This window comes from Sturnus vulgaris, chromosome 1 (assembly GCF_052056855.1).
Source record: "Sturnus vulgaris isolate bStuVul1 chromosome 1, bStuVul1.hap1, whole genome shotgun sequence".
NCBI classification, from domain to species: domain Eukaryota; kingdom Metazoa; phylum Chordata; class Aves; order Passeriformes; family Sturnidae; genus Sturnus; species Sturnus vulgaris.
In genome coordinates, this window is record NC_142243.1 from 85,406,601 (window position 1) to 85,432,488 (window position 25,888).

A 25,888-nucleotide genomic window follows, 5' to 3' on the forward strand; every position below is an offset into this window, starting at 1 on the left:
CCCCCAGAGGCAATCATGAAGATCTTCAGAGGGAGCCCTTTCAGCTGTAGGCTACTGCTTATCCTGTTTCTAATCGTGGTTGTACCCATTAAGACTCTGCTGCCGGAGCCAGGAATAGACCAGAGTAATCCTGGTGCCCAGCATCCTTACAGAGAGTTTTGTAATTCACAGCCGTATGTGTCATCTTAATTCAGCTCATTTTGCCAGGCATTGCCTTGTGTAATATGTACAGGTACGATCTGCTGCCCACCCACCAAGGCAGTGTTCTCCACGTGTGCTGTAGGCGAGAGGCATCAGCACTGCCTGTCAGCTCTCAGCAACAGATAGAGCTCTTCCTACACTGGAGTTTGCAGCTTAAACCATGTAGTTTTAAACCAGCTCTTTTTACACAGCTTATGACTCTGTGTGTGTATTAGGTGGACTCTGGATTGATTATTTACATGCTTTGGCTTTGCTAACAGCTCTTTGCTGATGGGAGTTGAGCTGTTTGTCTCCTATGTAAGATATGTCTTATTAGTGCTTCTATACTGCTTCAGCTCTGGTGGGCGAGAGATAGATCAGAGGCGAGACACTTCATTGCACACTCGTTTGATAGGCACGGAGAACACCACGTGCGAAGTTCTGTCTGAAAGTCTGGAAAGTGGAATAAACAAGTGCTTAAAAAAATAACCTAATTCCTCATACACACATACAGGGAAGTATGTGCCAGGCTGCTGTGTGCACTGGGATAGAAGATGGACCTGGAGAAGTGGGTGAGGGTGGGTGCTTTTCCTTTGCACTGCAGCCAGGCTGCTGTTTGCCTTGCAAGCCCGAGCCTTGTGACAGACAAAATGTGTGCTGGGGACAGGCAGCAGGATGGGTCAGATCTGCAGACACACTGATCACAATGGTTTTCAGTGAAGGTTCTGGGTATCAGTGAACAGAATCAGAAAGACCTGGGCTTGTGCAGCTTCTGATATAATGGATGAGGATGCCTGCAAAACCACAGGTCTGACTGGGGAAGAAATGGGGGAAAAGTGGCAAAGAAGTAACAGGATGGAAAGAAGCCTGCATTGGAGAACAGAGGGATGAGGAAACCACAGTATCTGTGAGTGCAGTACTTTAACTGCAAAACTGTAATGACTTCTGTGTGTACAGAGTCAAGAGAAACTGGCCAAGGGGTAGAATTTGACATTCTAATTGAAGAATTCACAAGTGCTTGAGGACCATTTCTGATCACAAGCAAGCAGCACGTCTGCTTTGTGTCTCAGACAAGAGGTTGTGCTTCCAAATGTGATGATACTGGGGTACAAGGACTTGTGCTGATGAAATGCTATCAGCAATGAGCTCAGCAAATATGGTGATCTTGAATTACGACTCCCTGTGAGAGCTAAAGCCACCTTGTGTTCTCCCCATTGGCAATTATTGAGCAGGATCTGTTTCTCCCCTGCACTTGCTTTCTCCTCCCTGCCCCCATGAGCTTGGGAAGCTGCAGTGTGTGACCATTTGAGCATATGCCAATCTCTTCAAAGATTCTCTGTAATCCCCTATGCTAATCCTCCTGGAAGAGGAAGGATGCTTGTAGGCAGCACCCGGACTATCAAGCTTGTTATAACACCTGGCCTGTCCTTGCATCTGCTGACTTGTTTCCAAGGAAATTGTTGTGCATAAGTTCCTCCTTCCTGTGGACTTACTTTGAAATGTTGCTTCAGGTGAAAGTAATATTGTTTGTTTCACATATGATTATGAGAAGAAATGGCAGCATCCAGGGACAGCTATTATTACTCACTGCACTTACAGTGCTGAACATGAGAGGCCACATTTTTGAAGCAACTTCTAAGGCTGCACAAGTCTGCAGATGCAGCAGAAGTAGGTGGCTTGATCCATGTGTCCAAACATTGACCATCAGCCTCATGCCAAGGATCCCCCTTAAGGGATACACTGGAGCCCCAACAGAGGAGATGAAATTCCCTGGACCAGTGCAAAATGAGGTACATTTAAGACATACTCACATGATAAATGCAAAGGGAACTTTAGCACCAGCTGAAACACACAGTTGGCACAGGACTTCTGTGTTGCTCTAAAGCTTTCCAAGTATTGCAAGTGCTGAGAGTGTGGCAAGGTCTGTGCTGTTTCAGCTCCCTTGTGTGGCATTTCAAGCAGACATCAATTAGAAATCAATAGCATGTTTTTAAAGAAAACCACAGGCTCTTCTGTGCTTCCTGGAAAAGAACACGAGGAGCCCTGTGCTGGAAGGGTCTCCACATCTGTGGCAAGCAGGGTACTGGCACAGCTAAGCAAAAGCAGGGGCCAAATCGCCAGCCAGAAATTGTCACTTTCCACAGTTATGGCCACATTTCAGTTTAGCTAGTTTCTTTCTCAGCAGTATTTGTGACAAAAGGTATGGAAGATGCTTTAGTTCTTCTCAGGGATTATGTTTAATCACAACAGCTGTTAATGAAAAATTGATTAAATAAATAATGATTCCCACCAGTCCATTAACAACCAAGGAGGCAAAGGCAAAGGAAGAACCTTGGCTCCAAGCAAGTGGCAGGTACTGGCTTGTTGGGAAGCTCACAGCAAGGGAAGGGCAGAGAAGGGAGCAGGCAAAGAATCAAGGGTTGCAGTGCCAGAACTGTGAAGGGCTTAAAGAGAAAAACCCATGAAGGCTTCAAAACACACATGTTAAAACTTGAGTGTGGAAGAGGGCATTGGATTTACTTCTGGTTGTTTAACAGTGAACTCTCAGCTTCATCAAGTGAGAACACCATGCCTTATCTTCAAAGATGAGAATGATACCAGCCTGATTAAACTCATCTAAATCTGATGAATCCATGAGAGATCACAGAGAGATACAGAGAGAAGAATCAATAAAGCATTAATAGATGCTAGAGTTGCTGCCTGTAAATCAATTTGGAATTGTCCGGTGCCCTGCAGTTCATAAAATACATCACAGGCTGTAACTGGACTAAATTACAAAGGAATAAACATCCAGGAGCTAAGGAGTTGCAGCAGACTCTGAGTGGTACACAGCTGAAGGAATAAATCAGCTGCACTGCCCCAGCAAAGAAAGCAGTGAGGTTTGAGCATTCTCTAAGTTCTCTGCTTGCCATCAGCACCTGTACTGGTTCACACTGGCACTTCAGGATGAGCTGGAGGGCAACAAAATTAGGACCTGGACAGCAAAAGATGAAAATTAAATTCTTGTCAGTGGTCTGGTAGAGAGAATTTTGGAAAATATGCCTATGGTATAAAAGATACTTCTATAAATTGATTTTTGCATGCTAGAGAAGCTCACCTCATGTCCCTATAGATAACAAAGCTGAACCAGCTGAATTGAAACTACAGATTTTGAATGTGGCATCTTTGTTGGAGTCTAAGGTAGAAGAGAGTAAAAGCAACAATGACCAAAAAGAATGACATTCAAGTGTCTGTGTGCTTCATCTTCACCAAATCTCTCTCATTTTTGCAGAGTGACACTGATGCTATCTCCTGCCCTAGAGAAAATGAGGTTGACGTGCTCCAGGGGCAAGGGAGAAGAGGTGGCAACTGCCAGAGCTGCTCTAGGATGAGTCAATCTTAGCACCAGGTGGGGACCCCGCACCTTTCTGTTCAACATCCCCTGCTCCTGCAGTCCAAGGTGTGAGTGTTAATGAAGCAGTTGCAGATTAAACTGCCCTAGGGATCTGCATGGCATACATTCTAGGAGAGTCATTCCCTGCTACAGGATACACTGTGGTCTGCCAGGTGCTGGCTGCTTACTCCATACCCTTCACAAAGATGTAGTGATCTTGTAACTTCACCAAAAATGATGGGCTGGAAGGAGCAAAGATCTGTCACAGTTGGAGGTCAAGAGCTGTCTTTTCTGTCTCCCAGGCCTGCATGGGCTGTCTGGGGCCACAAGCCAGGCTGCTTCCATTTTGGCTTTTGGGTAGTCCCAAGCGGTTTCTATGCATTCTACAGCATGTTTTGCCTTGCTCTTGTTTTGCCATGGCCCCTCTCCCACCCAGAAATGTGCATGCTGAATGTGGTAAGGATTGAGAAAACTGTTACAAAGCTTATTTTATTTTTCTTTACCCAAAGTATGTTTTAAAAAATTAATAAATTGAACTTTCACATTTTTTTCCCTTGTTTCCAGGGGGAACTGTGAACACAATAAAACTGTAAGTAGTGCTATGAATGTAAGGAAAAGAAGGAATGCTAAATATGAAAAATGTATTTCTTTCATGTTAGAGAAGACTTCAGTATACTTCTAAATAAATATTTTGCTGCAAAAAGTCTGCAACATTTTGTTAGTAGTGGAGGAAAAAACTAACACAATCCATGGGATGCCCCTCCCTGTGTCAGCAGTGTGGGGAAGGGGTTTGCTGCTCAGGATAAGCCTCCCACTCCTCTTGCACATCCATTAGGAAGGTTTGGACCTTAAGACCAGTGTGATTTCAGTGTAGTTCTAACCTGGCACTCTTGGAGGTACCAAGTGACTTTTGTTGGATTGGGATCATTTAACCTAGGTTAAGCTTTGGAAGACACAAGGTGGTACCTTTAATGAGTTCTCCAGAAGTGCTATATGGTCTTTATGTTGGCTTAATGTATACACCAATTCCCTGTTGTATCTTCTGCTTGTTCTGCAGTTCAGGACTGTTCTGCTGCCCTGTGAGGATATCTGGGGCTGATTTCCACAGCGACTATCTCCATAGATCAACATTGTCCAGAATGAGCATCTACAAAAGCACCACACTACTTTGCATGAATTGCAGCTCTGCAAAGGCACCAAATAGGACCAAACTCTAGTACCCCTGTTGCAGGGTGCTGCAGCCAGGCAGCATTCCTGCCTGAGGAAATGCAGCTGTGGAGTTTCCTCCCTCCTTTTCAGAAGGAACCATGAGACTGTGTTAAATTCACATTATTAACCACCATGTTTGATGTCAGAGTCACAAGGCTGTTGGGCAGCAGCAGCATCGTGCTAGGTGCAGAAGAAGAGGGTGTGCCACAGACTGGAGACAACAGCTGGGAAAGAGTTTTAGCTGAAAGAATGTGACAGTCCCGCTCTTTGCTTGATGGGAAGCCAACCTAAGTGTGATTTTTGCCTGGAAGGAAAGTGGTGCTATGAACTTTTGTAAGCTGATGATCTTTGTGTCCCATCCAGTCTGTTTGCTCCTAGAAAGTCTGTAGCCACATGATTGTTCCATGATAACAGGAACTGGGGTTTTTTAGAGGAAAAGAAACCCCTAAGACAATTTTGAATCATTCAAACTGTTGTTTAGCAGAACAAAACATCTATCCTAATTCTTATCAATTTAATTTATAAGTAAACTAAATCAAATTTTTGTTTAATCTTTAGTCTTAAAAAAAATCTGCTTGGACACTTTGTTGAATGTGACTTTCATAAATTTGAAGAAATATTTTCCAGCAGAGATGGTCAAAACAGTTTTGCAGAGCTTTTCTTAGTACTCTGTTGATAAAATGAGCTAATGCTAGCAAGTGTACTTCAGTATAGCATAGATGAAAATGCAAGGGCAGCTGGGAAGTCTTCACAACAAGTGTTCTGTATCATGTGATGTCAAAGATCCCTAGAAAAACGTAGCTAGAGACACCAAATATCTCAAAAGGCTAAAATCCCAGCTGGGTCTCAAATTCACTGTGCAGGAAAAGGCTGTAATCTGCTAAAGAAAAGCAGATGTCCAAAAGTCATTCTGGCAGCTGCATCTGTCATGCTGCCTCTCCCCCACCCTGCCTTGATAGACCCACTCTTCCATCCAGTCGTGTGTTTTTCAGAGACGACAGAAATAGGCAAGCACAAATGTCAATCATGTGAAATCTGTCCCTTAAGATAGTCCTTCTTTCCTCATCCTGCCTTACAGACTGATTGAGCCCTACTGCTCCCTCAGCGAATGCTCTCAGAATTAAGGCCAAGTACCGGGCAGCCCCCTGGGGTGTCCTTGTGCAGCTCCCCCACAGTGACAACACCCCTGTGCTCCACGAGGGGACAAACCCATCCTGGTTCTGCACAGTATATCCTGCTCCTTAGGGATCCTCTCACGGATCCTGCGATAGGAGCCAGCACCGCTATTTCTCATGTTGCAAGACCTCAGCGCCTCACGTCCTCGATGGCGACAGGAGTGGGGGAGGCTGATGCTCCTCCTGCCCATCCACGATCACAGGGAGCGCTCTGGGGGCTCTGGGGCGCCCAGACAGGCACGCCCCACGCCCAGGAGAGCAGAGCTCGGCAAGGCTGTCGAGCACTCAGGCCCGTGTGCAGGTAAGGCGAGAGCGAGACCCGCTGCCCCTCGGGCAGGGCGCGGCCTGTCCGGGCGGGGATGTCCCCGCGGCCTCCCGCCGGCAGGCGGCGCCCGCGCTCCTCAGGCACCGCGGCATTCCCGGGGTTTGTTGCCGTTCCCGTCAGCTGCGGGGGACCCACACACGGCTGCCTTACAGAGCACCGAAACTTCACGCTATTTACACATTTCAACAAGCGAGGGCATCGGCATTCATTAGTTGCAAATTACGTAATTTTTGTGTTAATCACTACTCAGTCCCCATGTGCTGGTTGTGCCTCTCGCTTATGTTAATCCACGGGCGCGGTCCTTCCGTCCATCTGAGCCTGGAGTCCTCTCTGAGTAAGTGGCCAATGAGTCAGTGGTCGCGATCGCCCACTGCCGGGATTACCAATCCCTCAGTTACTGCTCAACCCTGCTGACTTCGCTCCTGCTGGCTCTCGTCCGGACAGCCCATCCAGCTTGAGACTGTGTTCCCTATTCCTTAAAATTCTAACCAAGCATGCGATGCTCACAAGGCAGGTGATTAATCGTAACTATCCAGTTACCGGCTACTCAATTAAAAACACCCCAAAAGGCCACGCTCGACTCACACCCCTCCGCACACCCCGCAGGGCTCGGTGCCGCCCCTCTGAGGCGGGCCCGCCCCTCCGCGGTCACGGGGCCGCCCGGCACAGCCATGGCGGCTTCCGGCGCAGCGATGGCGGCTCGCAGCGCCGTGTGGCTCGGCGGGGACTCGGTGAGGCGGCGGGGGCTGCGCGGGGCAGGGCGGCGGGGCCGGCGGGGCGCGGCTGACCCGTGTCTCCTCGCAGGTGGAGTGGGTGCTGTGCCCCTACGACGTCCATCACCGTGTCCCCCGCGCGTCGCTGGAGAGGCACGCGGCGTCCTGCCGGCTCCGCAGGATGGGATACTCCGCCGAGGAGGAGGTAGGAGCGCGGCTCGGGAAGCGGGGCACGGCGCTGGCGCTGCTGCCCTGGGCGCAGCCGCTCGGCGGCCCCGGGCCTTGACCGAGCGCTTTGGTCCCGCAGGCCGAGATGTACGACTCCAGCTTTTTCTACGAAAACCTGAAGGTTCCCGCTGTCGCCATGGGTGAGCGGCTGCGGGGGTCCGCCTGACGGGGCGGCACACACGGCTGGGGCTGAGGAGAGACCCCCGGGGAGGTGCACAGGATGAGGGGCTGAGGGGAGAGCCCGGGCGGGGACACAGACGTGGGACTAAGGAGTCCTCACGGTAGCACAACCCCACTGCCTTGGCAGCTGTAAACTCCCCAAGACCTCCCGAAAATCATGAGTGTTTCAATCAGTAGGTTAGTTTTCTCAATTTGTAATTTGCAATTTGCCTTAATTTACTGTTTTTATGCGTCTATCACTGTGTAATTCTACTCTGTAGGTCACTTTTATCTTTTTCTCTTAAAATCCAAGGAGGATCTTTTTTTTTCCTCTTAGGAGTTTCTTCCTATGTTCTCCGTCCCCACTCTTGCATCAAATGCAAAAAGTATATTAAAATTCATGCTTTGAAGGTGGGAAAGCTGTCCATAGAATTTGGAAATAAAGCAATGGTATGGAAAGCAATATACATATATTTCTTTTCCACACCCCTGTAACCCAGAATATTTTTTCCTTAATTTTCTCCCCTCATTTCAAATATGTAATAGATGAAAATTACATTTTTAGTTCAAATGTTCCCTTGTACATGAATGAAACTATGACGTCCTGTACCATACCGTAGATCTTATAATAGAGGTTGGGGAATAAAGGCTAATCCAATCAAGTATCCGAGAACTTGATGTAAAAGTTGTATGATTTTATTTTCTTCTCTGCCTGCAGATAAAGATCTACAGTTTCACATTGTTAAGCAGGCTAGAGCCCAAAGTGCGAAGGAAGGTGCAGGCTACAGTGAAGGTAAGGAGCAAGCAGATAATGACGGGACTTCACCAGCCTCCTATGGCAAACTGCTCTTGTCTCCCTCCTTGCTGCTTCCTTCATTCCACTGAGAACTGCTGTGAGGAATTTCACTTCATTTATTTTTAATATTCCTTTCCCTGCATATCTTGGAGCATGATTACTTTCTATACTTGGGGGCAGCTAGATGGGAGACTTGCTCGTACCTCTATTACCTTCAGGACTGAAAAAACCAAACAACATTTGTGATATTATGTTGGACTGTTTCAAGACTGAACTAAGAGGTTGTATAAGAACTATGCTGGCACATTAGCAAATGTGATGTTTTCCTTTATTACTGCTCCAAGCTCACTAATTCCCTTTTGTCATTTTTCAGTGGGTTTTGTGACCAGCCAGGGGACCAGGCTAGGATGGAGTCTTTGAGGGTTCAGACTTACACAAAGTAGAAAAATAGGACTCCCTGTGGAGTCTGTAGAGCTTTAGTGTATGTTTGAGAAATTACTGCAACACCTGAAAGAACATTTGCTCTCTGCAGTCTTTTGTTTGTTAAACATATATGGGCAGAAGGAAAAGGGACACTGAAACTTTTCTGGCAGTGAAATACAGCAGCACTTACTCAGACAGTTTTTAATGTTTTCTTTGTTTCTCTGGCGTAGCAAATAGAGGCTTAATGGACAGTTGCTTGGGAAAGAAATTTTCTGGGTTGAGCACTGTGTTTTGAGCATGTCAAGTGCATTTCCTCTGAAGGGAAGTGGGAACTCATTAATTGGACACAAGTAGAGAAGCAGCAGATAAACCCTTTGTGGAGTTGTTCATTGCAAAGGTGTATCAGTGAGCCACTAGATGCCAGTGTTCACTGTCCAGATTTCCCTGCAAGCTTGCCTTTCTCTGAGGATAACACTAAAACTGGATCAGTGGTTTACATTGTGGCAACTTGGCCTGCTGTAAGATTTACTGACTTGTTTGTTCAATTTAAAGTCTTTGGCAACAGAAACAAATGAAAAATAATTTTCCATTGTAAATTTCCTTTTGACTCACTGAATCAAAGTGATTTTCTTCCTTTGTTTTCTTTCTTTTTTTCAATTCTGACCATATTTAGAATATTAGCATAGCTACATTGTTGAAAACTGGTCTTAATCACAAGTTGTGTAATTCTTGTAAAATCACAAGTATGTAATTATCAGCGCATTTTTGTGGACTTCTGTGATGCTATAAGAACAGTACATTTTAAAAAGAGACTTCTACTTTGTGTTTAAATCAATTTGTTCATGTTAGAACAGTTCTTGTTAAGGCTCCAAGTACAGTAATAATGAAATCTTATATTTTAGGTTTGTCTGTAGAGTTATTGTGGCTTCTCTTCCTCTTCTTTGCTACCTTTAGTGATAGTAGGATGTGAAAGATTGCCCAGCTTCCACTAAGAGCTGAATAAGCTGGAGAAGCTCTAGGTTTGCTCTTGTGAAGGGTGTGCATACACTCTTCTTATGTGTTGCCTCTTCTGTCTGCCTGGAAATGTGTGGGATTGTGTTGGGAGAAGCAGGATTATGGAGGTCAGATCAGTGGTTGCTGGAAAATTGAAAGTTTTTTACTAAAATGTTTTTTTGCTGGCAATGTCCTAAAGCACAACCTGTATTGCATCCTGTATCTTTGGGGAAGTCACTTAACTGCTGTTGCAATGGATTGAGAATAGATCGATTTGTTTGCAGGCATATGTGTTTTAACTGGGGAATGGGAAAGAAGGGTGTGAAGGCAGTGTATTTGTTTCCATAGCTTGAAGTCAGTTAACTGATCAGGAGCGCTTTGATAGTGCCTTTGTGGTCCTTTTAGCTATAAATTCCTGTGACAGTCTATTATAAAAGCTATGTAGAGGTTACCGTGTGAGTGACTGATTTACACAGTGCTTGGTTATCTAGTTTCCTAGAAGCTTTCATTCTTGTTGGCAGAACAGGTATTTTGCAGCTAGTACTGTACATAACATTTTAGGAGTAAGATAAACCTACAAGTTAGAGCTGCAGCCTCTCTTGATTTAGCTTGTAAGCCAAGAGCTGACACTCATGGGAAATTACAGAGGGTCATGTTGATCTAATCTAGTACGATTCCTTCATGGCATATGAAAACTATATCTGTGTAAGCAATCAAGAGGGGTTATACAGCCTGCATGGGGTTTGGGAGGGATCTTTGAGCAGTTTTTATCTTTTCAAATTAAGAAGGTTGAAACTTCTTACAGATATATAGGGGAAGAATGGAAACAGCCTGGGAGTTTACTGCACTATTTGTTTGTTCAACTTCATGCTATTTTCCTGCATAATTATGTTACTTTACAAGTAACAGCTCTCTGTCCATCCTCCAGGATCTTACTCATTACTGCCCGTAGAAGTTCCTCAAAACCACAAACGTTTCACCTGTGACCTGACCCAAGCTGACCGCCTTGCTCTTTACGATTACGTTGTTGAGGAAACAAAGAAACAGAGGTCTAGATCCCAGATAATGGAAAATGACAGTGATCTCTTCGTGGATTTAGCAGCAAAAATCACCCAAGGTTTGAAGAATGATCTGTTGTTGAATTTATGGCTCTGAACTTTCAGTTTGTCCAGTTACATGAGTTCTTTTGAAAGCCAAGCAGAATTGGTTGTGCTTTTTTTTTTTTTTTTTTTCTGTAGAGAGCATACTGTTCTTAAAAGCCACAGCAAGGACCTGGCATCACAAAATGCTAGTTTGGTCTCCTTTATGATGTTTTCCTTCTGGGAAAGCCTCAGTGCTCTGCTCTTGACACACCTATTGTGTGTATCTCAGTGGATGGATCTTCTGTCTTTGCTGCAGCTGACTCCAGGTTGCTTAATGTTGCCAGTGTGCTGTGCAGTTTGGAACAGTTATTTGCTGCAAGACATGATGAAATTAAAGATCACTGAAGAGTAAAAGCTGAACGGGAGAGGTTGGCAGTCATCCAGGTGGAGCTCTTGAGCAACATATTTTGGTGTTGGTCTGGGACCTCTCATCCCCGTTGAGTCATGCCAGTTGGTAACTGTACCGAGTGCAGCAAAAGCATCTGTGTCACTCTGCAGGCTCTGCTGTGCTGAGGAGGTGTGACAGTACTTGTCATCTACACAGCAAATTTTTTACAGAATCTGGCTTTCTCATTCTGTGTCTTACTGCAATACTGGCTTTGAAAACGTGACCTGTATTTAGAAGGCGTTTGACCAAATCACAAGCCCATATATTGGTTTGGATCACAGTTTAGAGACTGAGGTCACATAACAGCATTTGCCTGCTGGCTTTTTACTTGTGTATAAACAGCCAGCAAGAAGGCTGGGGAGGAAGCTTGAGATAAAATCACCATAGTTACTAAATACAGGAGGAACTTCAGAAAGAACACAATTATTTTATGTTTGTGAATGTATGAGGCCTGCATATCTGCAGGTGCTAGCGTCCTGCTAATGATGGTTTGTTTTACTCCCCATTTTTTGCTAGATGATAGCCAGAAAGGTCCAAAGTCCCATCTTGAAATTCTGGCTGAAATGCGAGATTACAAAAGGCGGCGGCAGTCATACAGAGCTAAAAATGTTCATATAACGAAGAAGTCCTACACTGAGGTGAGACTGGGGAAAAAAAAGGCTTTTTTGCACAGAAGTGCTTATTATATATTAGCATAAACAACTGTATATTCTTTCAAGGACAAATAATGTGTCTTTCTCTGCTTCTTGTATCCTGCTTTATTATTGTTGCAAACTGTAGGGGAATGTTTTTGGTTTGTTGCAGCAAGTTACAATTAATGAGCATTTCTAACTGCTAAGTTTTGAATGTGAAAATGCCAGCAAGATATAGGTCACTGTCATAAAATGGTGCTATTTAAATTTATTTAAATGCTGAAACCTTTTTCTGCAAATAAGACTTTCCATTCAAACATCTGATGTACAGGGTTTGGGGGAGATTTTGGTGGGGTTTGGGTTCTATTAAGATGTTTACAGTTTGTCTCGTGCTAGTTTAGGCACTACCATGACATGTTTGTTTTTAACATATCTTAATCTCCAGGTGATTCGGGATGTGATTGGTGTACATATGGAAGAACTCAGCAATCAGTGGCAGGAGGAGAATAGGTTGGATAATGCAGAGATATCTGAAGGAGGGAAGTCAAAGTCTTCAGGAAGGTATGCTACAGCTGACAGCTTCTTCAGGCATGGAACAGATTGTAATTTTATCTTGCCACCTTCTTCTAATAGCACATATCAACCTTATCTGAGTCATATGCATGGTTTATTTTATTTTAATTCTGCTAAGTCTTGCTTGAGAAGCTCTGCCTGCATGAAGGATGGAGAAAAAACAGAAAGTATCTTTCTTTCAGAGATACGTAGGTTAGTTGCAAGTGATTCAGCTGAACAAGGAGTTTCTGGCGGAGCTGGGGGATGAATAGTGCTCCCTCTGTGCCTGAATGTTTATGTATGTTGTAGCTGGGTACAGGAGGACACTTGGAAATATAAGTACACAATTTCTTACCCTTCCCTACCCCATGACATGCATTAGATATATTACACCTCAGAGTAAAGATTTCCACAACATAATAAATATGGGGAGGCTTTACAGTTCTTATCCCTGCAAATTCTGCTGTGCTAATTGAGAGTGTGTTTTAGCTATACATATTTTTGCTGTGACAAGCAGCACTGCACACCCTTCCCAACATTTGTCACTGAAGTAAACATGACCTAGCAATTGCCTATTTGTGCCTCTTCAGCAGCCCTTTGAGAGGAGAATGTTTTTGAAACACACTAGAAAGTGACACTCTGTTCCCAGCATTAAAATGAGGATGAATGGATGGCAGAGCACTGAAACAGTCTGTCCAGGGAGGTCCTGGAGTCTCCCTGTCTAGAGACATTCAAAACCCACCTGGACACGTTCCTGTGTAACCTGCTATAGGTGACCCTCCCTTGGCAAGGCAAGTGGAGTAGATCTCCAGAGGTCAACACCAACCCTAATAATTCTATGATTCTGTCAGATCAGGACTTAGGTTCTCCAGCTGTAGGTTGCAGCTTAAGGCAGGTGGTTGAAGAGTTAAAGATTTAAAGCAAAACAGAGTGAACCCCTTCTACTGTCTCCTCTTTCACAAACAGAGGTGTTAAGACTGAGGAGCAGCGTTTATAAGAAATAACTGGATTAAATAGTATGCCGAGATATGCACATGAGATATAGATATGGACTTTGGGCCTCTTTTGAGAGGTACTTTATTTCTTAGAGAAACAGAAAGGCTTAATAAAAGATGTATCCTCGGTCTTACATAATTTGTAAGTCATTATAATACAAAACTGGTACTGGAAACAGTGACTGTGAAACTATTTTTATTGATTAAAATCACTTAAGTTTATTTTCAGAAGGGAAGACAGGCGGTCAGCCTCAGTGGACTCACGGCAGTCTGGGGGAAGCAGTAAGGATACAGAGTGCACGAGACACAGGAGAGACGCCAGCAGGAGTCCAAGTAAACGAAGAAGGAGTCGTGAGAGAGGCAAAGACAGAGACTCGCGGAGAAAAAGAGAGAGGTGAGCAAAAACAGTGACAGCTGACTCCTGCTTCCGAATCAGGCAGCTGTAGCCATTTTCTATGAGAATTTAGTGCAGAGGCTGAGAATATCTAGTCCAATTAAAAAGCTAGGCTAACCTCACGTGCAGTATGACAAGATAGTGGCATAAAGCTACTAATACTAAACAAAACATGCTGTAGGATCATAAACTGTGATCCAGACTTCAGAATTTACTGTCACATCTGAAAAGCAGCACTTTGCAGCATGCTGCAGGACTGCAACAGTACTGTAACAAGCTGTTGATTTTACTCCATGATCAACATGGTTAAATGGACAGTATAATTCTCATCCACAACTAAGTGCCTGTCATGTCTAATGCTGGTTTCTGCTCTAGTTTGCTCTAGACCTTAATAAATAGTATTATTTGTTTCACTAATATGCATACAGTAGCCTTTCCATAATAGATGCTTCAAAACAATGCTGTTGCTCTTCACTACATCTGGACATACAGTTTAGCAAAAGAAAACAAATCTAGGCCACACTTCTAATACTATCAACAAGGACATATTTACATCTGCAGGACCACAGGTGTGGGGGACCTGTGTTTGAGCAGACATGAGGACTGTTGTGCAGGAGAAATGCTGCCTTGCCTCTTGTGTTTGGGTAAATGCATTGCATAACTGTGTGGGTGGCAATGATGGCTTGTCTCAAAGCAGGCTTCATTACACTGTGATGCCATTCATCCTAAACTAATTGCCACTCTGGCACTGCATGACAAGGCTTGATTAAAGCAGCATGGAAAATAAACTATGTAAAAGCAATGTACTTTCTTTCCTTAGAGGAGGACATGAGTGCATTCAATGAGAGCTTTCCATTTTCCAAGTTTTTTTCTCTTCAGACTCTCACTCTGAGCCTAACAGCCCACACAATGTTTATGTTTTTGTTTCAGGGATGAAGACAAGTATCACAACCATAAAAGAAGAAAGTAGAAACAAGAACCTGATGTCTTTGTTCATCAGCTGTTCAAAATATAACAAGAACTATTGTTATTGCCATTTTGCCCAAGACAGTAAAGGTGTGCACATAATATTGTTGTTGCATTGCACCTGTGCTACTTGGAGACAAAAAAGTGCTAAGGTTTGTCAGGATGGAAGCAGTATATTTCAGATAATGTGTAATTCTGTACCATTTATACATCTGTTAATAAATTATATTGATCTCATATATTTGAGTTATTCTGACAAGGCTGAAGAATAAAATTTATGAGAGGTTGTACTTAGTGGCCTTTCTGGCCCATCAGTAGTGGATATAGAACAGAGTTAATCCCTGGAGTCCAGACCAGTTACAAACAGGGAAGGCGTGAAGAGAGCTTCCCCTTCTACCTAACACTGTCACCTCTAGGTGACATTGCCTACTTAAAGCATGTACCAGAGGGCAGATTTCAGAATTCTCCAACAGGACAAAACATCTTCAACTACAACTAGTTCTACTACTAAATTATAAAATACTTCAACTACTGAATGGACAATAACACAGAAGTGAGTGTTCCCAAGCTCATGCTTTGAAGAAAATTTCAATCAATAGAATCTGGCAAAGGTGATGAGAATGTAGCTCCCCACAGGAGCTAGGGGGGAAGCACCAAGGACACTTGGAATATTGCTGAGTACCATATTCAAACATGAAGTGCATTTCTTTCCATCAATAACTAGGAAGACTTCCCATCCTGTGGACTAACATACAGATATTTGTGATAGAGGTTGATAAAACAGACTTAAAATGGAGATAGATATTAAGGATGTGCAGTTCTGTTAATTCCGCACACACTCTACTTAAGCAAGGTCAGTCACCGTCAGCCAAGACTCTTGCCTCAACAAAGTAAGCAACTGTAAGAGAACAAGCTTGCAGATCCATCTTTCCTAAAATACTTCGATTTGATCAGTGTGCCAGGAAAGGGCTCTATGTTGCTCCTGATTGTGGCCTTCTCAGTCAAAATGAATCTTTCCAGTCTTACTGTAGCTTCTAGTATCCTCTTTCATACCTCAGTTGTTTCTGCAATTAAGTGTGATTATCTGTCACAAAGTATTTGGTCTAGTTTTCATGGATTGAGGCTTTTATACCTGCTACAGCAGTCTAACCAAACAACTCTGTGTCAGGTATTCCTCGCCTATGTGACAAATGCAGTAGCTTTTCCTCTCAGAAAACAAGATATATTTTAAAACAGCTTCATTTAGATAAGTTTATCCAAAAATGAAAAAACTTAAGTTCTGAAAGGGTTCTAATTCGAGGGAAAACAATATGGAACCACTGCAGTCCTTGCATTGATTTTGCTTACCAGCTCAGCTACAGGGTTCTCACTAAGTTCTTTCAGTAGGGCTTGGTAAAACAGTTTGTTTAAAGAGAGAATGTCCAGGCAGACAAGGTAGTCCAAGAATCAGCTGTACTTGTGCCAGAGTCAAAATGAAGTCACAGCTACCAGAAGCATAATGAGAAATGCTCCAACTACAGCTGCCCCAGCATAACTGAATTCCGTGTTTCACTTAACAATCACCTAGGGGTGGCCATCAGTATCTCAGAGGCAGGAAAACAATATAACCATGTATTCAATTAACATCCTCTGAAAGGCCATCTCAAGAAGAGGACAAAGAAAAGGAAATGCCACAGAAGAGGATCATGTTCTGTGCAAATTACAGTACTTTGAACACAAATTATTTTCTTGAACTTATTTATTCCTTCCTTTTTTTTTTCCCTCTCACCTCATGCTGAAGAGTAGGGTTGATCAATAAAATATGAAGGAGTATGGCAGGAAGTGTCTGATCAGCACCATGCCGGAGTGTTTGTCCCTGGAAAGGAATAAGCCAAAATTTTTAAACGGCACTTTCACATGGTAAATCCTAGTGTGTTGGACAAGATACAATTTAGGGCTATATGAAATGCAAGCAAAAGGGGTATGATTAAAAAGTGGTTCTTATTAAAAACTGTCAATCTGATAACTAATGATGAAACAGTTCATTTGTATGCTCTTGTTTTGGAGCTCCCATGAACTTGGAGCTGGTGGCAATCTAAGACAGTGTATGGAGTTTGCGTGGCAATGTTTTTTGTGGGGAGGTGGGGGCCACAGTGGTGCCTTCTGTGAGCTTCTGAGAGAAGCTTCCCCCATGTTCACCAGAGCCAATGCCAGACAGCTGCAGGACAGACCCACTGCTGGCCAGGGCTGAGCCCAGCAGTGAAGGTGGTAGTGCCTCTGAGTTGTGTCAGCCCACCATGCACAGAAAGAACAATTCCAGAGAGATGGTAGAAACAATTAATTGTCTGTATGCAAACATGCTATGCAGGCAGCACGTGGAGGACAAGCCTTTTACAGATCTTTTTAAATTGGTATATTTCATGTGACCTGTGTGTGACTATAGATACAATGAGAGAACTCCATCTCTCTCTGTTTTATTATCTATGTTAAATCAAAGGAACAGCCCAGAAGATGCTGCTGGTTCCAGAAGCAGTAATAAGCAGATGTTACAAGCCTGTCTATAACAGCTTTCTACAGGGAAAATTATACCACCATATAGAGACTTCAATGTTTCAGAGAAAGATGGATAAATAACAATTTAACAGTGCAAACGCTGAAGTTGACAAAAAATAACTCTGTATACTTTTGATACAATCTTAGTCAATCCTTACTCCAGTTATCATGGCTATGCCCAAAAGAAGATGGACTATTCACCTGAAATTAAAGGCTTATGAAGAACCCTGAGACAACTGATACATTAAAATTCCTTGCAGATTTTTACTTACGCTTGTTCTTTAATTCCCAGGAGGAATGCTTTAGTTTCTGTCTGTGATATCTCTCCATCAATACTGGCCAAATATGAATAAAGGAATGAGAATGTTTCGAAGGGAATTCGAGCTGCTCCACCTTCTGGGTCTCTTGTTAGGATCTCGCAGGCCTGTTTCATTGAACTCAGTAAGGACTGCAGGGGATTCCAGCAAGAAATGAAAGGAAAAGTATCAGAGCTATTAATATCCTTGCATACCATGACAAAATCCACACTGTAAGCCATTAAAAGGGAGGGTAAATGAGATGAAGGTGTTATCATCATTGCCGAGCTTTAAATCCTAAATTTACTCTCTAGTGCAGGTCCAAGGATGGAAACAATAATGTAGTTCTAGTAGCAACAGGAGTAAAAAATTCCAGAACCTTGTGATGGTTAAAGACTGCATAGGGCCATCTCTCCATAAGGACCAAATTGCTCTGTTCTGCTACTGTAAAAGCTCCAACATCACTGTATCTAGTAGAAGATCTTTTTGTGTGTGTGTATATTATCTCACTGGTTCTAAAGGAATTCTCAGCAGCAGTTAAGACAGACAAATCTATAACACCCCAGAAAATGAATATAGATTTGGTGATTTATTATGATATTATATAATTTTTAGATTATATTTTGGCTGATATTTACTGTTTCCCCTATCTCTATGCAAGTTCCATTTTAATAGATAGTAGAAAAAGTACTGAGGCAAAAAGAATTTAAAGAATATTTCAGTTTAGTCAAAGGTCAGTAACATCTGAGTTACCTTTAAAAAGCATGTCTCAAACTACTAGTTCCAAATATACTTTGAAAAAATCCTTCCTTTAATATGGTGTTGATAATCCAGTGCCCTATGCATGCTGAGCTATATGGGGAAAAGTGTGGAAAAATTCAGCACTGAGTTTCATTCAGTCAAAGACTAGTTGGATGCCATTAAAGAAACAAATAAAACCACATACACAACATAAAAGCACAAAACCAAACCCACACAGGCTTTCTTCAACCTAAGTCTCGATATTTTTCTTTGCAATTTTTTCAAAATTTACTCTTACATTTTCATTAACAAGCAAGCAATGTCTATGTAAAAAGATAATATTTCCTAACAGAATAGCAATACTTAAACGCAGTATCTGTTTAAGATCTAGAATACAGGCCAGAGAAGTGTCATCTTACAATCCTTTAACAGTTGTACTTAATTTATTTCCTCCTCTGGGAGGCTTCTCAGGGAAAAGAGCCAGCTGACTCTATGATGGCCAACTTTACGTTTTGCATTTGGCTACCCCTTTACTGCTGCCCTTTCTGGTCCTGCCATCCCAAATTGCCACAGTTTCTCTCTCACAACACAGCAAAGTTGTTTATATTCATTTTTCCACCTTTGAAAGACAATTGAACAGGCTACCTGTGTGGTCATTTCTCCAAGGCTTTTGTAAAAATGCATTGGTGCTTTACAAAAAAGATTCTTCAGATTGGTGCTCTTAATAAATTCATATTTGTCTTCTCTTGTATCTCAATTGTAACCCTGTTTGACTGTGAACACAACTTATAGCTGCAGGAAATGAATGTAAATTTGTTGTGTGTCTTTCTCTCTGGTTTGGGAAACCGAGGTTTAGGTTTCATTATGTAGTACTGAAATCAAATAATTCACTTAATATCCAAAAGGACGTTGGGACAGTGAAATTTAGTCTGTCTAGCTCCATCATAATGATGTTCCTGTGACTCCGGTTTTGGTTTTTTGGGGTTTTTTTTGCGGGGGGAGAGGGGTTGTTCTTTTTTAGATAAGTAGTGTTGCTGTTACTATTTTTATATGAAGAAAAGAGCCCAAACGACAAGATTGTTTTGGGAGGGAGACTGGAATCAAGAAATACAAATTTGAAATAAAGACAGACAGACAGACACAATTGCATCGCCAGGACAGGTTAACATTCAGGGCTTTCAGATACCACAACATTCACAAAATATTATTTCACATGTATTTTCTTTTTATTACCTCTTCTTCCCAAGTGTAGAAATCATTAGAAGTATTATACTTTATAGAACATCAGCTTAATGCATTATATAATCTTTCATTCTGTTGAAATGCTCTGCTGAGACTTTATTATTGACATTAAAAGAATTAAATGTAGCGGTAGGAATATTAAGTGCTGCTGAGAAAATTTAACTGGCTACACAATCAATTAAAAATTGGTTCTTTAATTTCTCCCTTCAGTTCTCTTCATGGACATTTACACTGACGCCATCAGCATCATTCCTCCGTCATCCTCTCTCACACAGTACAAGCTCCCTGCAGACACGTTTGCTCTTCTATGGCCACTCCAGTAAACTGACTTAGCCACCCTTCTGGTTAAGTTCCCCAGACCAAAATCTGATGGGCAACAGAAGTAAACATGCAAGCTACTTTGCCAGCTGCTGCAAATGCAATCACCATTCCCCAAATCCATCTGCATTAATTGTTCTATGGTCTATCTTGTATATGGTTCCTAGACAATCACTTGTGTTTGGATATGAGGGCTCCTACTGTAAACATACCCCACCAAGCACGCTGCACCCAAGTGCCAGAAACTTCATCCATTCCACCTCCTCGCCAAAATTGTCCAGTTGCAGGATAGCTCCCAGCTGCTCCTCTGGCAAGCCCAGATTCTTCCATTTTTCCCTCAGTTCTGCAATGGTCACCATGCCTTTGGAAGAAAGCTTTGAACAAAATCATGGTACCACAATAAGAACTCCGAAAACCAGAATGAATTTAAGAACACAGTCTCCCCAGAATACTTCTAATAATTGACAGTCTCTCTCCCCAACCATCTCCAACCCATCAGCAATCCTCAACAGCACTGTGCATTTGATAAAGAACAGCTTGTACCTGTTTGTGCAAGACCTTAAGGAGTCCTGGGGTCAAACCAGCATCTTTTTTCTCTGCTGCTAAGGGCATTTCAAGCCTCTTCTTTACAGGAAGGGGTTCACCTTTAGACAAGGCTGAAAAATACCTAAGTGAATAGGAAAAGCAACACACCTCAATGCCCATGGCCATTACAAACTGCACAGAAGTAAATGCTCTTACAGTTCAGTGTAAGAATCTGAAGGCTCCTCCACAGGAGCAGCAGCACCTGGCAAGCTGCCTACGTGCACAACTCCCATCTTCCTGTGCCCAGAAACCACAGTCTTCAGACGTTACTTGCTCCTTTTTGTGACACGCTAATAATTCTTAAGGCATTTAAATTATTTTGTGCATGACATATTCAGCTCTTTTGATTGATGAACCTGAGGGTACATCTGTTTAACATTCCCCTCATGCACTACCCAAAATGTACATCTGCCTAATTCACATTACAACTCTCTCCTCAGCATTTCTGCTATTTCTATCCACTCCAAAATAAAATTTAATAGTAGAGCATAAAGGGCATTGGATGCGCATCCTTTTAATTATAAGGTTGCCACAACCTTAAGGGCTGCCTCTACTTTAACTGGCCAGCAATCTGAATTGTCCAAGGAAAACTCAGTTTTTATTCAGTTGCATCTAATTTACAAGTTTCTCCACCTGTCCTGCCTCATCTGCCCTGGTCACCCATGTGCATGTCCAGGCTATCCCATGTTGTGCAAATGCCTGCTGAAATACACAGCAGGCTGCACTCCAGAACTGAATTAGTGTGACCGTATAGACAGAGATGCACGGTATGTATGTACATATAACACCTGGGCTATTTTGCTGGGCTGCCTCTGCTCTTGCCAGCCCCACCTCCCAGCAGGCTCTAGCTACAGAGGCAGCTGCACCTCACCTCCATCACATTCCTAAGAAACACCACACCATTTTAAGGTGGTCCTGCTGGCTTTCTCCAACACTGCAGCGGTAACAATTCAGCTTCAGGTTATTTTCGTTTTAACAGACAAGCCAGACGCCAGCCTGGCTTTGTTAACAGCCTACCCTCCGACATGTACACAATATAGACGTTTCCCAATGCCCCCAGCTGAGAACATCTCACAGACACCTTTCAAGAGCTTGCCCACACAAACCATAGGACAGGCAAAAATTATAGTGAGCAGCTGAGGTAAAAGAAAAAAACTAATGTTAAAGAAGAAACATTTAAACATCTAAATCAACTCTATGGTGTGAGATTTATTATGTGGATTATCACTTCAAAGGTGCAATTTTTCAGACACTTTTCCCAGAAAGAAAGAAGATAAACTAACCAAGCTTAAGGATTAGAAAGAAAATGTCTACTTTTTGCTTTAAATTCCAAGAACTGAATCTCAGATGAGAGAAGAAAAACCAAACCAAACGGAAAAAGAGTTTGCCTTTCAGATAGAAAAACTAATAACAAAAAGCAAATTAAGATGTATTTTTCTGTATGAAAATGCAGCTATTTCAGAATTAAGCCAGTCCTAAACCTCAAGGAAACAGAAAATAAAATACCACACTATTTTTAAAGACTTATATGCTGCATTAATACATAGAAGTGTATATGCAAGGCATATGCTGATGCAATATTCAAAGCTACGTCCACTATACAGTAAAGAGGAGAGTGAGGTTTTGAGGCTCCATACATATAGCTCTCTGTTATTAGATGAACATTGTACTTACGCAGCTGCCCACTGCAAAACATCATAAGGCTGAGTCCTAATGGCAGCTTTAGTAAATTGCTTCAGAATATCAGGTAGCTCCGGGGGGATTTTGATCTGCTGAGCACAGAACATGGTTTCTGGAAGAGGCATGGTGCTCAGTCACAAAGACCTGAAAGAAATAAAACAGCAATTCACAGATGCAAAATATGAATGAAAAACTGTGTGCACATTGGAGTAAACAATGCCTGTCCCCAAATTCCCTTCTGTCCTACTCGAGAGTTGGGGCTACTGGACAGTTTACAGACTTGGAAGGGTAAACAGACAAGTCCTGCGTGGCTCTAAAAGATTTTGTGGCTACACCAAGTAAAACACTGCAGCTTGGGCACAGCTGAGTGAGAACTACTATTTTAACATGCGGTTTCAGAGAGTTTTAAACTGATTTTTCTCCTCAAACCTACCACAACAAAAATTTGTCAAATGGGCAGTCCAGACACATCACAGCACACATGCCAATATGAAAGGTATCTACACTGACAACTCACTACTGCATGCCAAGGAAAATCTTGACATTTTTGTACAGATGCCAGAGTATGCAGATGACCAAGTTTCTACTCTGTATTCAAAACTGCTGTAGCAAAAAGTTACTAATTTGTGCTCATGGCAGATTTGACATCAAACAATTACAGTGATGAACAAAACATTCATGTGCACTGTAAGCACATATCGCACTTTGCTCATACAGCTCTACAGGTGTGTTTGTCTCGTTCAGGATGTAACTCATTTGTTGCAAGGAATCCTGTTTCCCAGGATCCAAAAGAAGGGACAGAGATAGGCTATTGTATGGTCCTTCTCCCATCGTAGCAATGGGGCACATTTGGTGGGGAACTCATAATTTCCAGGACAAAATATGGCATGCTTAAGTTGATTTAGCAACAAGAATCTAAAACAGTTAGTTATATGCAGACAGGACGAGCAGTAAAAGCAACATCATCAAGAAAGGCACCAATGTAACAAAATCCTCTATCCTTATAGACTTCTTTTTTAATTTTTAAGATAAGAGTACCTGGTAGGTGGCTTTCTCACGTGAATTTTCCTGTAGTGGAAAATAAAAAAATTTTAAGTCAGTGATAGAGCAATGGAACTGCTGTGGCTCAAGGGTCCTTTGAGGATCAAACCATACTTAGAACTTTATTTATAGAGAAATGCAGACAGGGTACAGCATCTTCACAACTCCAATGCAGCCAATCTGCATCAGGAACAGACTTCAAAATGCACATTTAATTACCACATTGGTCACACACTTTCAGGAATGATTCAAAAAGCACAACTCTAGCCAAGGAACTGAAGCTGAAGGCAAAAAAACCTGAGGATTTCAGGACAACAGAAAAACTTTGAGGAAGGAATACAGGTGTGCGTGCATGTACCCTTGGGAAGCAATCAAATACAAGAATAAAAATATAATCAGGAAAAAAGTTGCAAGAGCTGCTTTTCTACAGTAAGCCATTAGTCACAGAGTCTCACAGAAGGGCAGAGGTTGCCAGAGACTTCCTGGAGGAATTAATGAATCCAGCTGGTCTGACCCCCTGCACAATCTATGAGCAGGGTCCCCAAGATCTATGTGCAGGTGTGTTTCAAGAATCTCCAAGGATGGAGACTCCACACCCCCCTGGGCAACCTGTGCCAGTGCTTGGTCACCTTCACAGGGAAAAAGGGTTTCTCGATGTTCTGCGGGAACCTCCTGTACATATAAACACACACCTAATGATCAACAGCCTCTGCACCCCTTCGCCATCGTTACTCTGTCATGGGTTACTCTCGCTAGAGACAAAGATAAGGGCATCACTTTCAGTTCCTGTTAGCTCTTATTTTCTACTTGTGTTTCCTTCCACGCACCCCATGCCAGCCTCAGGTATTCAGGAAACAAGGCCAAGGCCAAGGCGTATCCGCACGCAGACGGGACTGGCCGAGCCGCCAGTGCCCATGGCCCACCCGCCCCGAGCTGTGCGGAGGCAGCGCCGGCAGGCACCGGCCCCGGCACGGCCCCTCGCAGGCCGGAGACAGCCCAGAGCCGCCCCACGGCCCCAGCACCCCCGGACACCCCCGCGGCGGCCGCTCCGGGCTCGGGGAAGGCCCGGGCACGGCCCCTCACCTGCCCCGCTCCGCGGCCCCGCTGCCCGGCAACGCCGAGGGACGGGCCGGGCGGGCGGCCCGGGAGCTGGGCGGGGAAAAACTTGATGGCGGAGAGGTTTAAAGGGAAACTGCAGCACCTGCTGTGTACAAACTTTTGAAAAGGCACAAACCATGGATAAAGGGTTGAGTCTACCATTAACAAATTCACAGATACCTGCAAGGTGGGTCGGAGTGGGCTGAACATGAACCAGCAGTGGGCCCAGGTGGCCAAAGAGGCCAGTGACATCCCGGCCTGTATCAGCAGCAGTCTGTGACCAGCAGGGTGAGGGAAATGATTCTGCCCCTGTACGCGGTCCTGATGAGGCTACAGCTCGAAGCCTGTGTCCTCTCACATCAAGGAGAAACTGGAGGGTGCTGGAGGGTGTGCAGGGAAGGGTGACAAAGCTGCTGAAGGGCCTGGAGCACAAGTCCTAGGAGGAGCAGCTAGGGGATAATGTTTATTCTGGAGAAGCAGAGTCTCAGGGCTGACCTTTTGCTCTCTACAGCTGCCTGAAAGGAGGCTGTAGGCAGGGGAGGGTCAGCGTCTTCCCCCAGAGAAGCAGTGATGTAAAAACGCCCTACTCTTAAGCTGTAACAGGGGACATTAAGACATTTATGTTGGACAGTAAGAAGAATTTCTTCACAGAAGGGGCAATTAGACAGTGGAAGGGTCGATCGAGGGAGGTGGTGGACTCACCATCCCTGGTAGTGTTCAACGAAAGACTGCATGAGGCACTTAGTGCCATGGTCTAGTTGCTAGGATGGTCTTGATCTGAGAGATCTTTTACAACTTATTTGATTCTGTGATTCTGTGAACACTTTAGCACCATGTTATTGGCAGAGCCCATGACAGGGAGACTGGTTCCTGCAGTGCCTAGGTTCCCTGGAGCCTGCTGGCCCCTGCATGGCCCCTGGCCACAGGGATGCTCTACTGGGTGAGCAGTGTTAGGGTGGCATGTCCACCTTGCCTTTGGCATTCTTGCACCTCCTTTCCTGGCTTGGATGAAACGTGAAGAAATACTAACTGAGCTGAAAAAGAGACAGGGCAATGTATCCTCAAAATTCCATTTACTTGCAGCAGCTGCTACTTCCAAGGATAGCTCAGCCTCAAGCAACCTCTTCTGGTCAGGCTCCACAGTCCTGGACGTTCAGGACAGCAGCACCACTGAGAGTCTGCCACCACCAAGAGCAGCGCAGCCCGCACCAGTTGCTTCTCAGCACCTGCTGGTCCAAATTGACAATATGAGGCCACGTGGGCTCTCCCACTGCTCCAGAACGTGAGGAACCAAAGTTCCCTCTCTGCCACAAAGTCTTGGTGGACAGCTAAAAGTCTTCTTTCCACAGCAGATAAAAACAGCACCGGAGGTAACCTGACTGGCATCCTCTGTAAAGGCACATCTCTTGGTTACAAAGCCATACCCCTCCTGTGCCTTCTAACAAGGACTGTACACAGCCCAAGCACCCAAATCAACTTGGTAATAGGATTATTCACTTCATAAAGCCTTCACAAGCCATTGCTCCAAAGAAACTTGGGTGCTTGAGACAGGCCAAGCAGAAGCACACAATCTTATTTGTAGCCAGGCCTTTTTAATCCACCTCATGTCCCCACTGATGAACATGCAAGGCCATGCAGGACAAAGATAAAATGGTGGTCTCAGGAAAGCAATAAGCACACATTTTAACAACTGTTTAATCTTTTATAAAATA

General features: G+C 43.6%; 2 protein-coding genes and 1 long non-coding RNA gene across 8 annotated transcripts in view; 2 read left to right on the forward strand and 1 right to left on the reverse strand.

The window, feature by feature from the left end:
* The window catches only part of LOC148225335 (uncharacterized), a 28,357-nt gene extending 23,013 nt beyond the window's left edge, over positions 1–5,344 (forward strand). Inside the window, exons 7-9 of the long non-coding RNA XR_015805773.1 lie at positions 3,452–3,568; positions 4,118–4,142; positions 4,611–5,344. This is a non-coding gene — a long non-coding RNA (uncharacterized LOC148225335). The remainder of the gene's footprint in view (positions 1–3,451; positions 3,569–4,117; positions 4,143–4,610) is intronic.
* A 1,402-nt stretch (positions 5,345–6,746) lies between these two features.
* SNRNP48 (small nuclear ribonucleoprotein U11/U12 subunit 48) lies at positions 6,747–14,933 on the forward strand. Of its 6 annotated transcripts, none has more exons than XM_088171020.1 (9): positions 6,747–6,776; positions 7,067–7,180; positions 7,283–7,343; positions 8,081–8,155; positions 10,503–10,691; positions 11,621–11,742; positions 12,182–12,297; positions 13,502–13,677; positions 14,608–14,933. In XM_088171020.1, the coding sequence occupies exons 1-9, from the start codon at positions 6,762–6,764 to the stop codon at positions 14,913–14,915; spliced, it is 1,176 nt and encodes a 391-aa protein (XP_088027146.1). In that variant the 5' UTR covers positions 6,747–6,761; the 3' UTR covers positions 14,916–14,933. The 6 variants fall into 6 exon arrangements, with proteins under 6 accessions (XP_088027146.1, XP_088027138.1, XP_088027157.1 ...); XM_088171012.1 differs by lacking the exon at positions 6,747–6,776 and adding an exon at positions 6,902–6,993; XM_088171031.1 differs by lacking the exon at positions 6,747–6,776 and adding an exon at positions 6,902–6,993 and having other exon boundaries at positions 13,513–13,677; positions 14,608–14,880.
* On the reverse strand, positions 11,985–24,242 carry ROPN1L (rhophilin associated tail protein 1 like). The gene is made up of 8 exons (XM_014872332.2): positions 24,162–24,242; positions 23,076–23,105; positions 22,032–22,181; positions 20,316–20,439; positions 19,985–20,146; positions 17,448–17,623; positions 16,412–16,498; positions 11,985–12,447 (listed from the first exon to the last, which is right to left on the reverse strand). The coding sequence occupies exons 3-7, from the start codon at positions 22,160–22,162 to the stop codon at positions 16,435–16,437; spliced, it is 657 nt and encodes a 218-aa protein (XP_014727818.1). The 5' UTR covers positions 22,163–22,181; positions 23,076–23,105; positions 24,162–24,242; the 3' UTR covers positions 11,985–12,447; positions 16,412–16,434.
* Between the last annotated feature and the right edge of the window lie 1,646 nt (positions 24,243–25,888).

Bases quoted from the DNA above. Each gene is read 5' to 3' on its own strand.
- SNRNP48 (XM_088171012.1), top strand. From the start codon at position 6,934: ATGGCGGCTTCCGGCGCAGCGATGGCGGCTCGCAGCGCCGTGTGGCTC. The intron at 7,344-8,080 runs GTGAGCGGCTGC...CTCTGCCTGCAG, and splicing joins GGTTCCCGCTGTCGCCATGG to ATAAAGATCTACAGTTTCAC. The intron at 10,692-11,620 runs GTTTGAAGAATG...ATTTTTTGCTAG, and splicing joins AGCAGCAAAAATCACCCAAG to ATGATAGCCAGAAAGGTCCA.
- ROPN1L (XM_014872332.2), bottom strand. From the start codon at position 22,162: ATGCCTCTTCCAGAAACCATGTTCTGTGCTCAGCAGATCAAAATCCCC. The intron at 20,440-22,031 runs GTAAGTACAATG...CTATTCACTTAG, and splicing joins GTTTTGCAGTGGGCAGCTGC to GTATTTTTCAGCCTTGTCTA. The intron at 17,624-19,984 runs GTATGTTTACAG...AATCCCCTGCAG, and splicing joins GGTGCAGCGTGCTTGGTGGG to TCCTTACTGAGTTCAATGAA.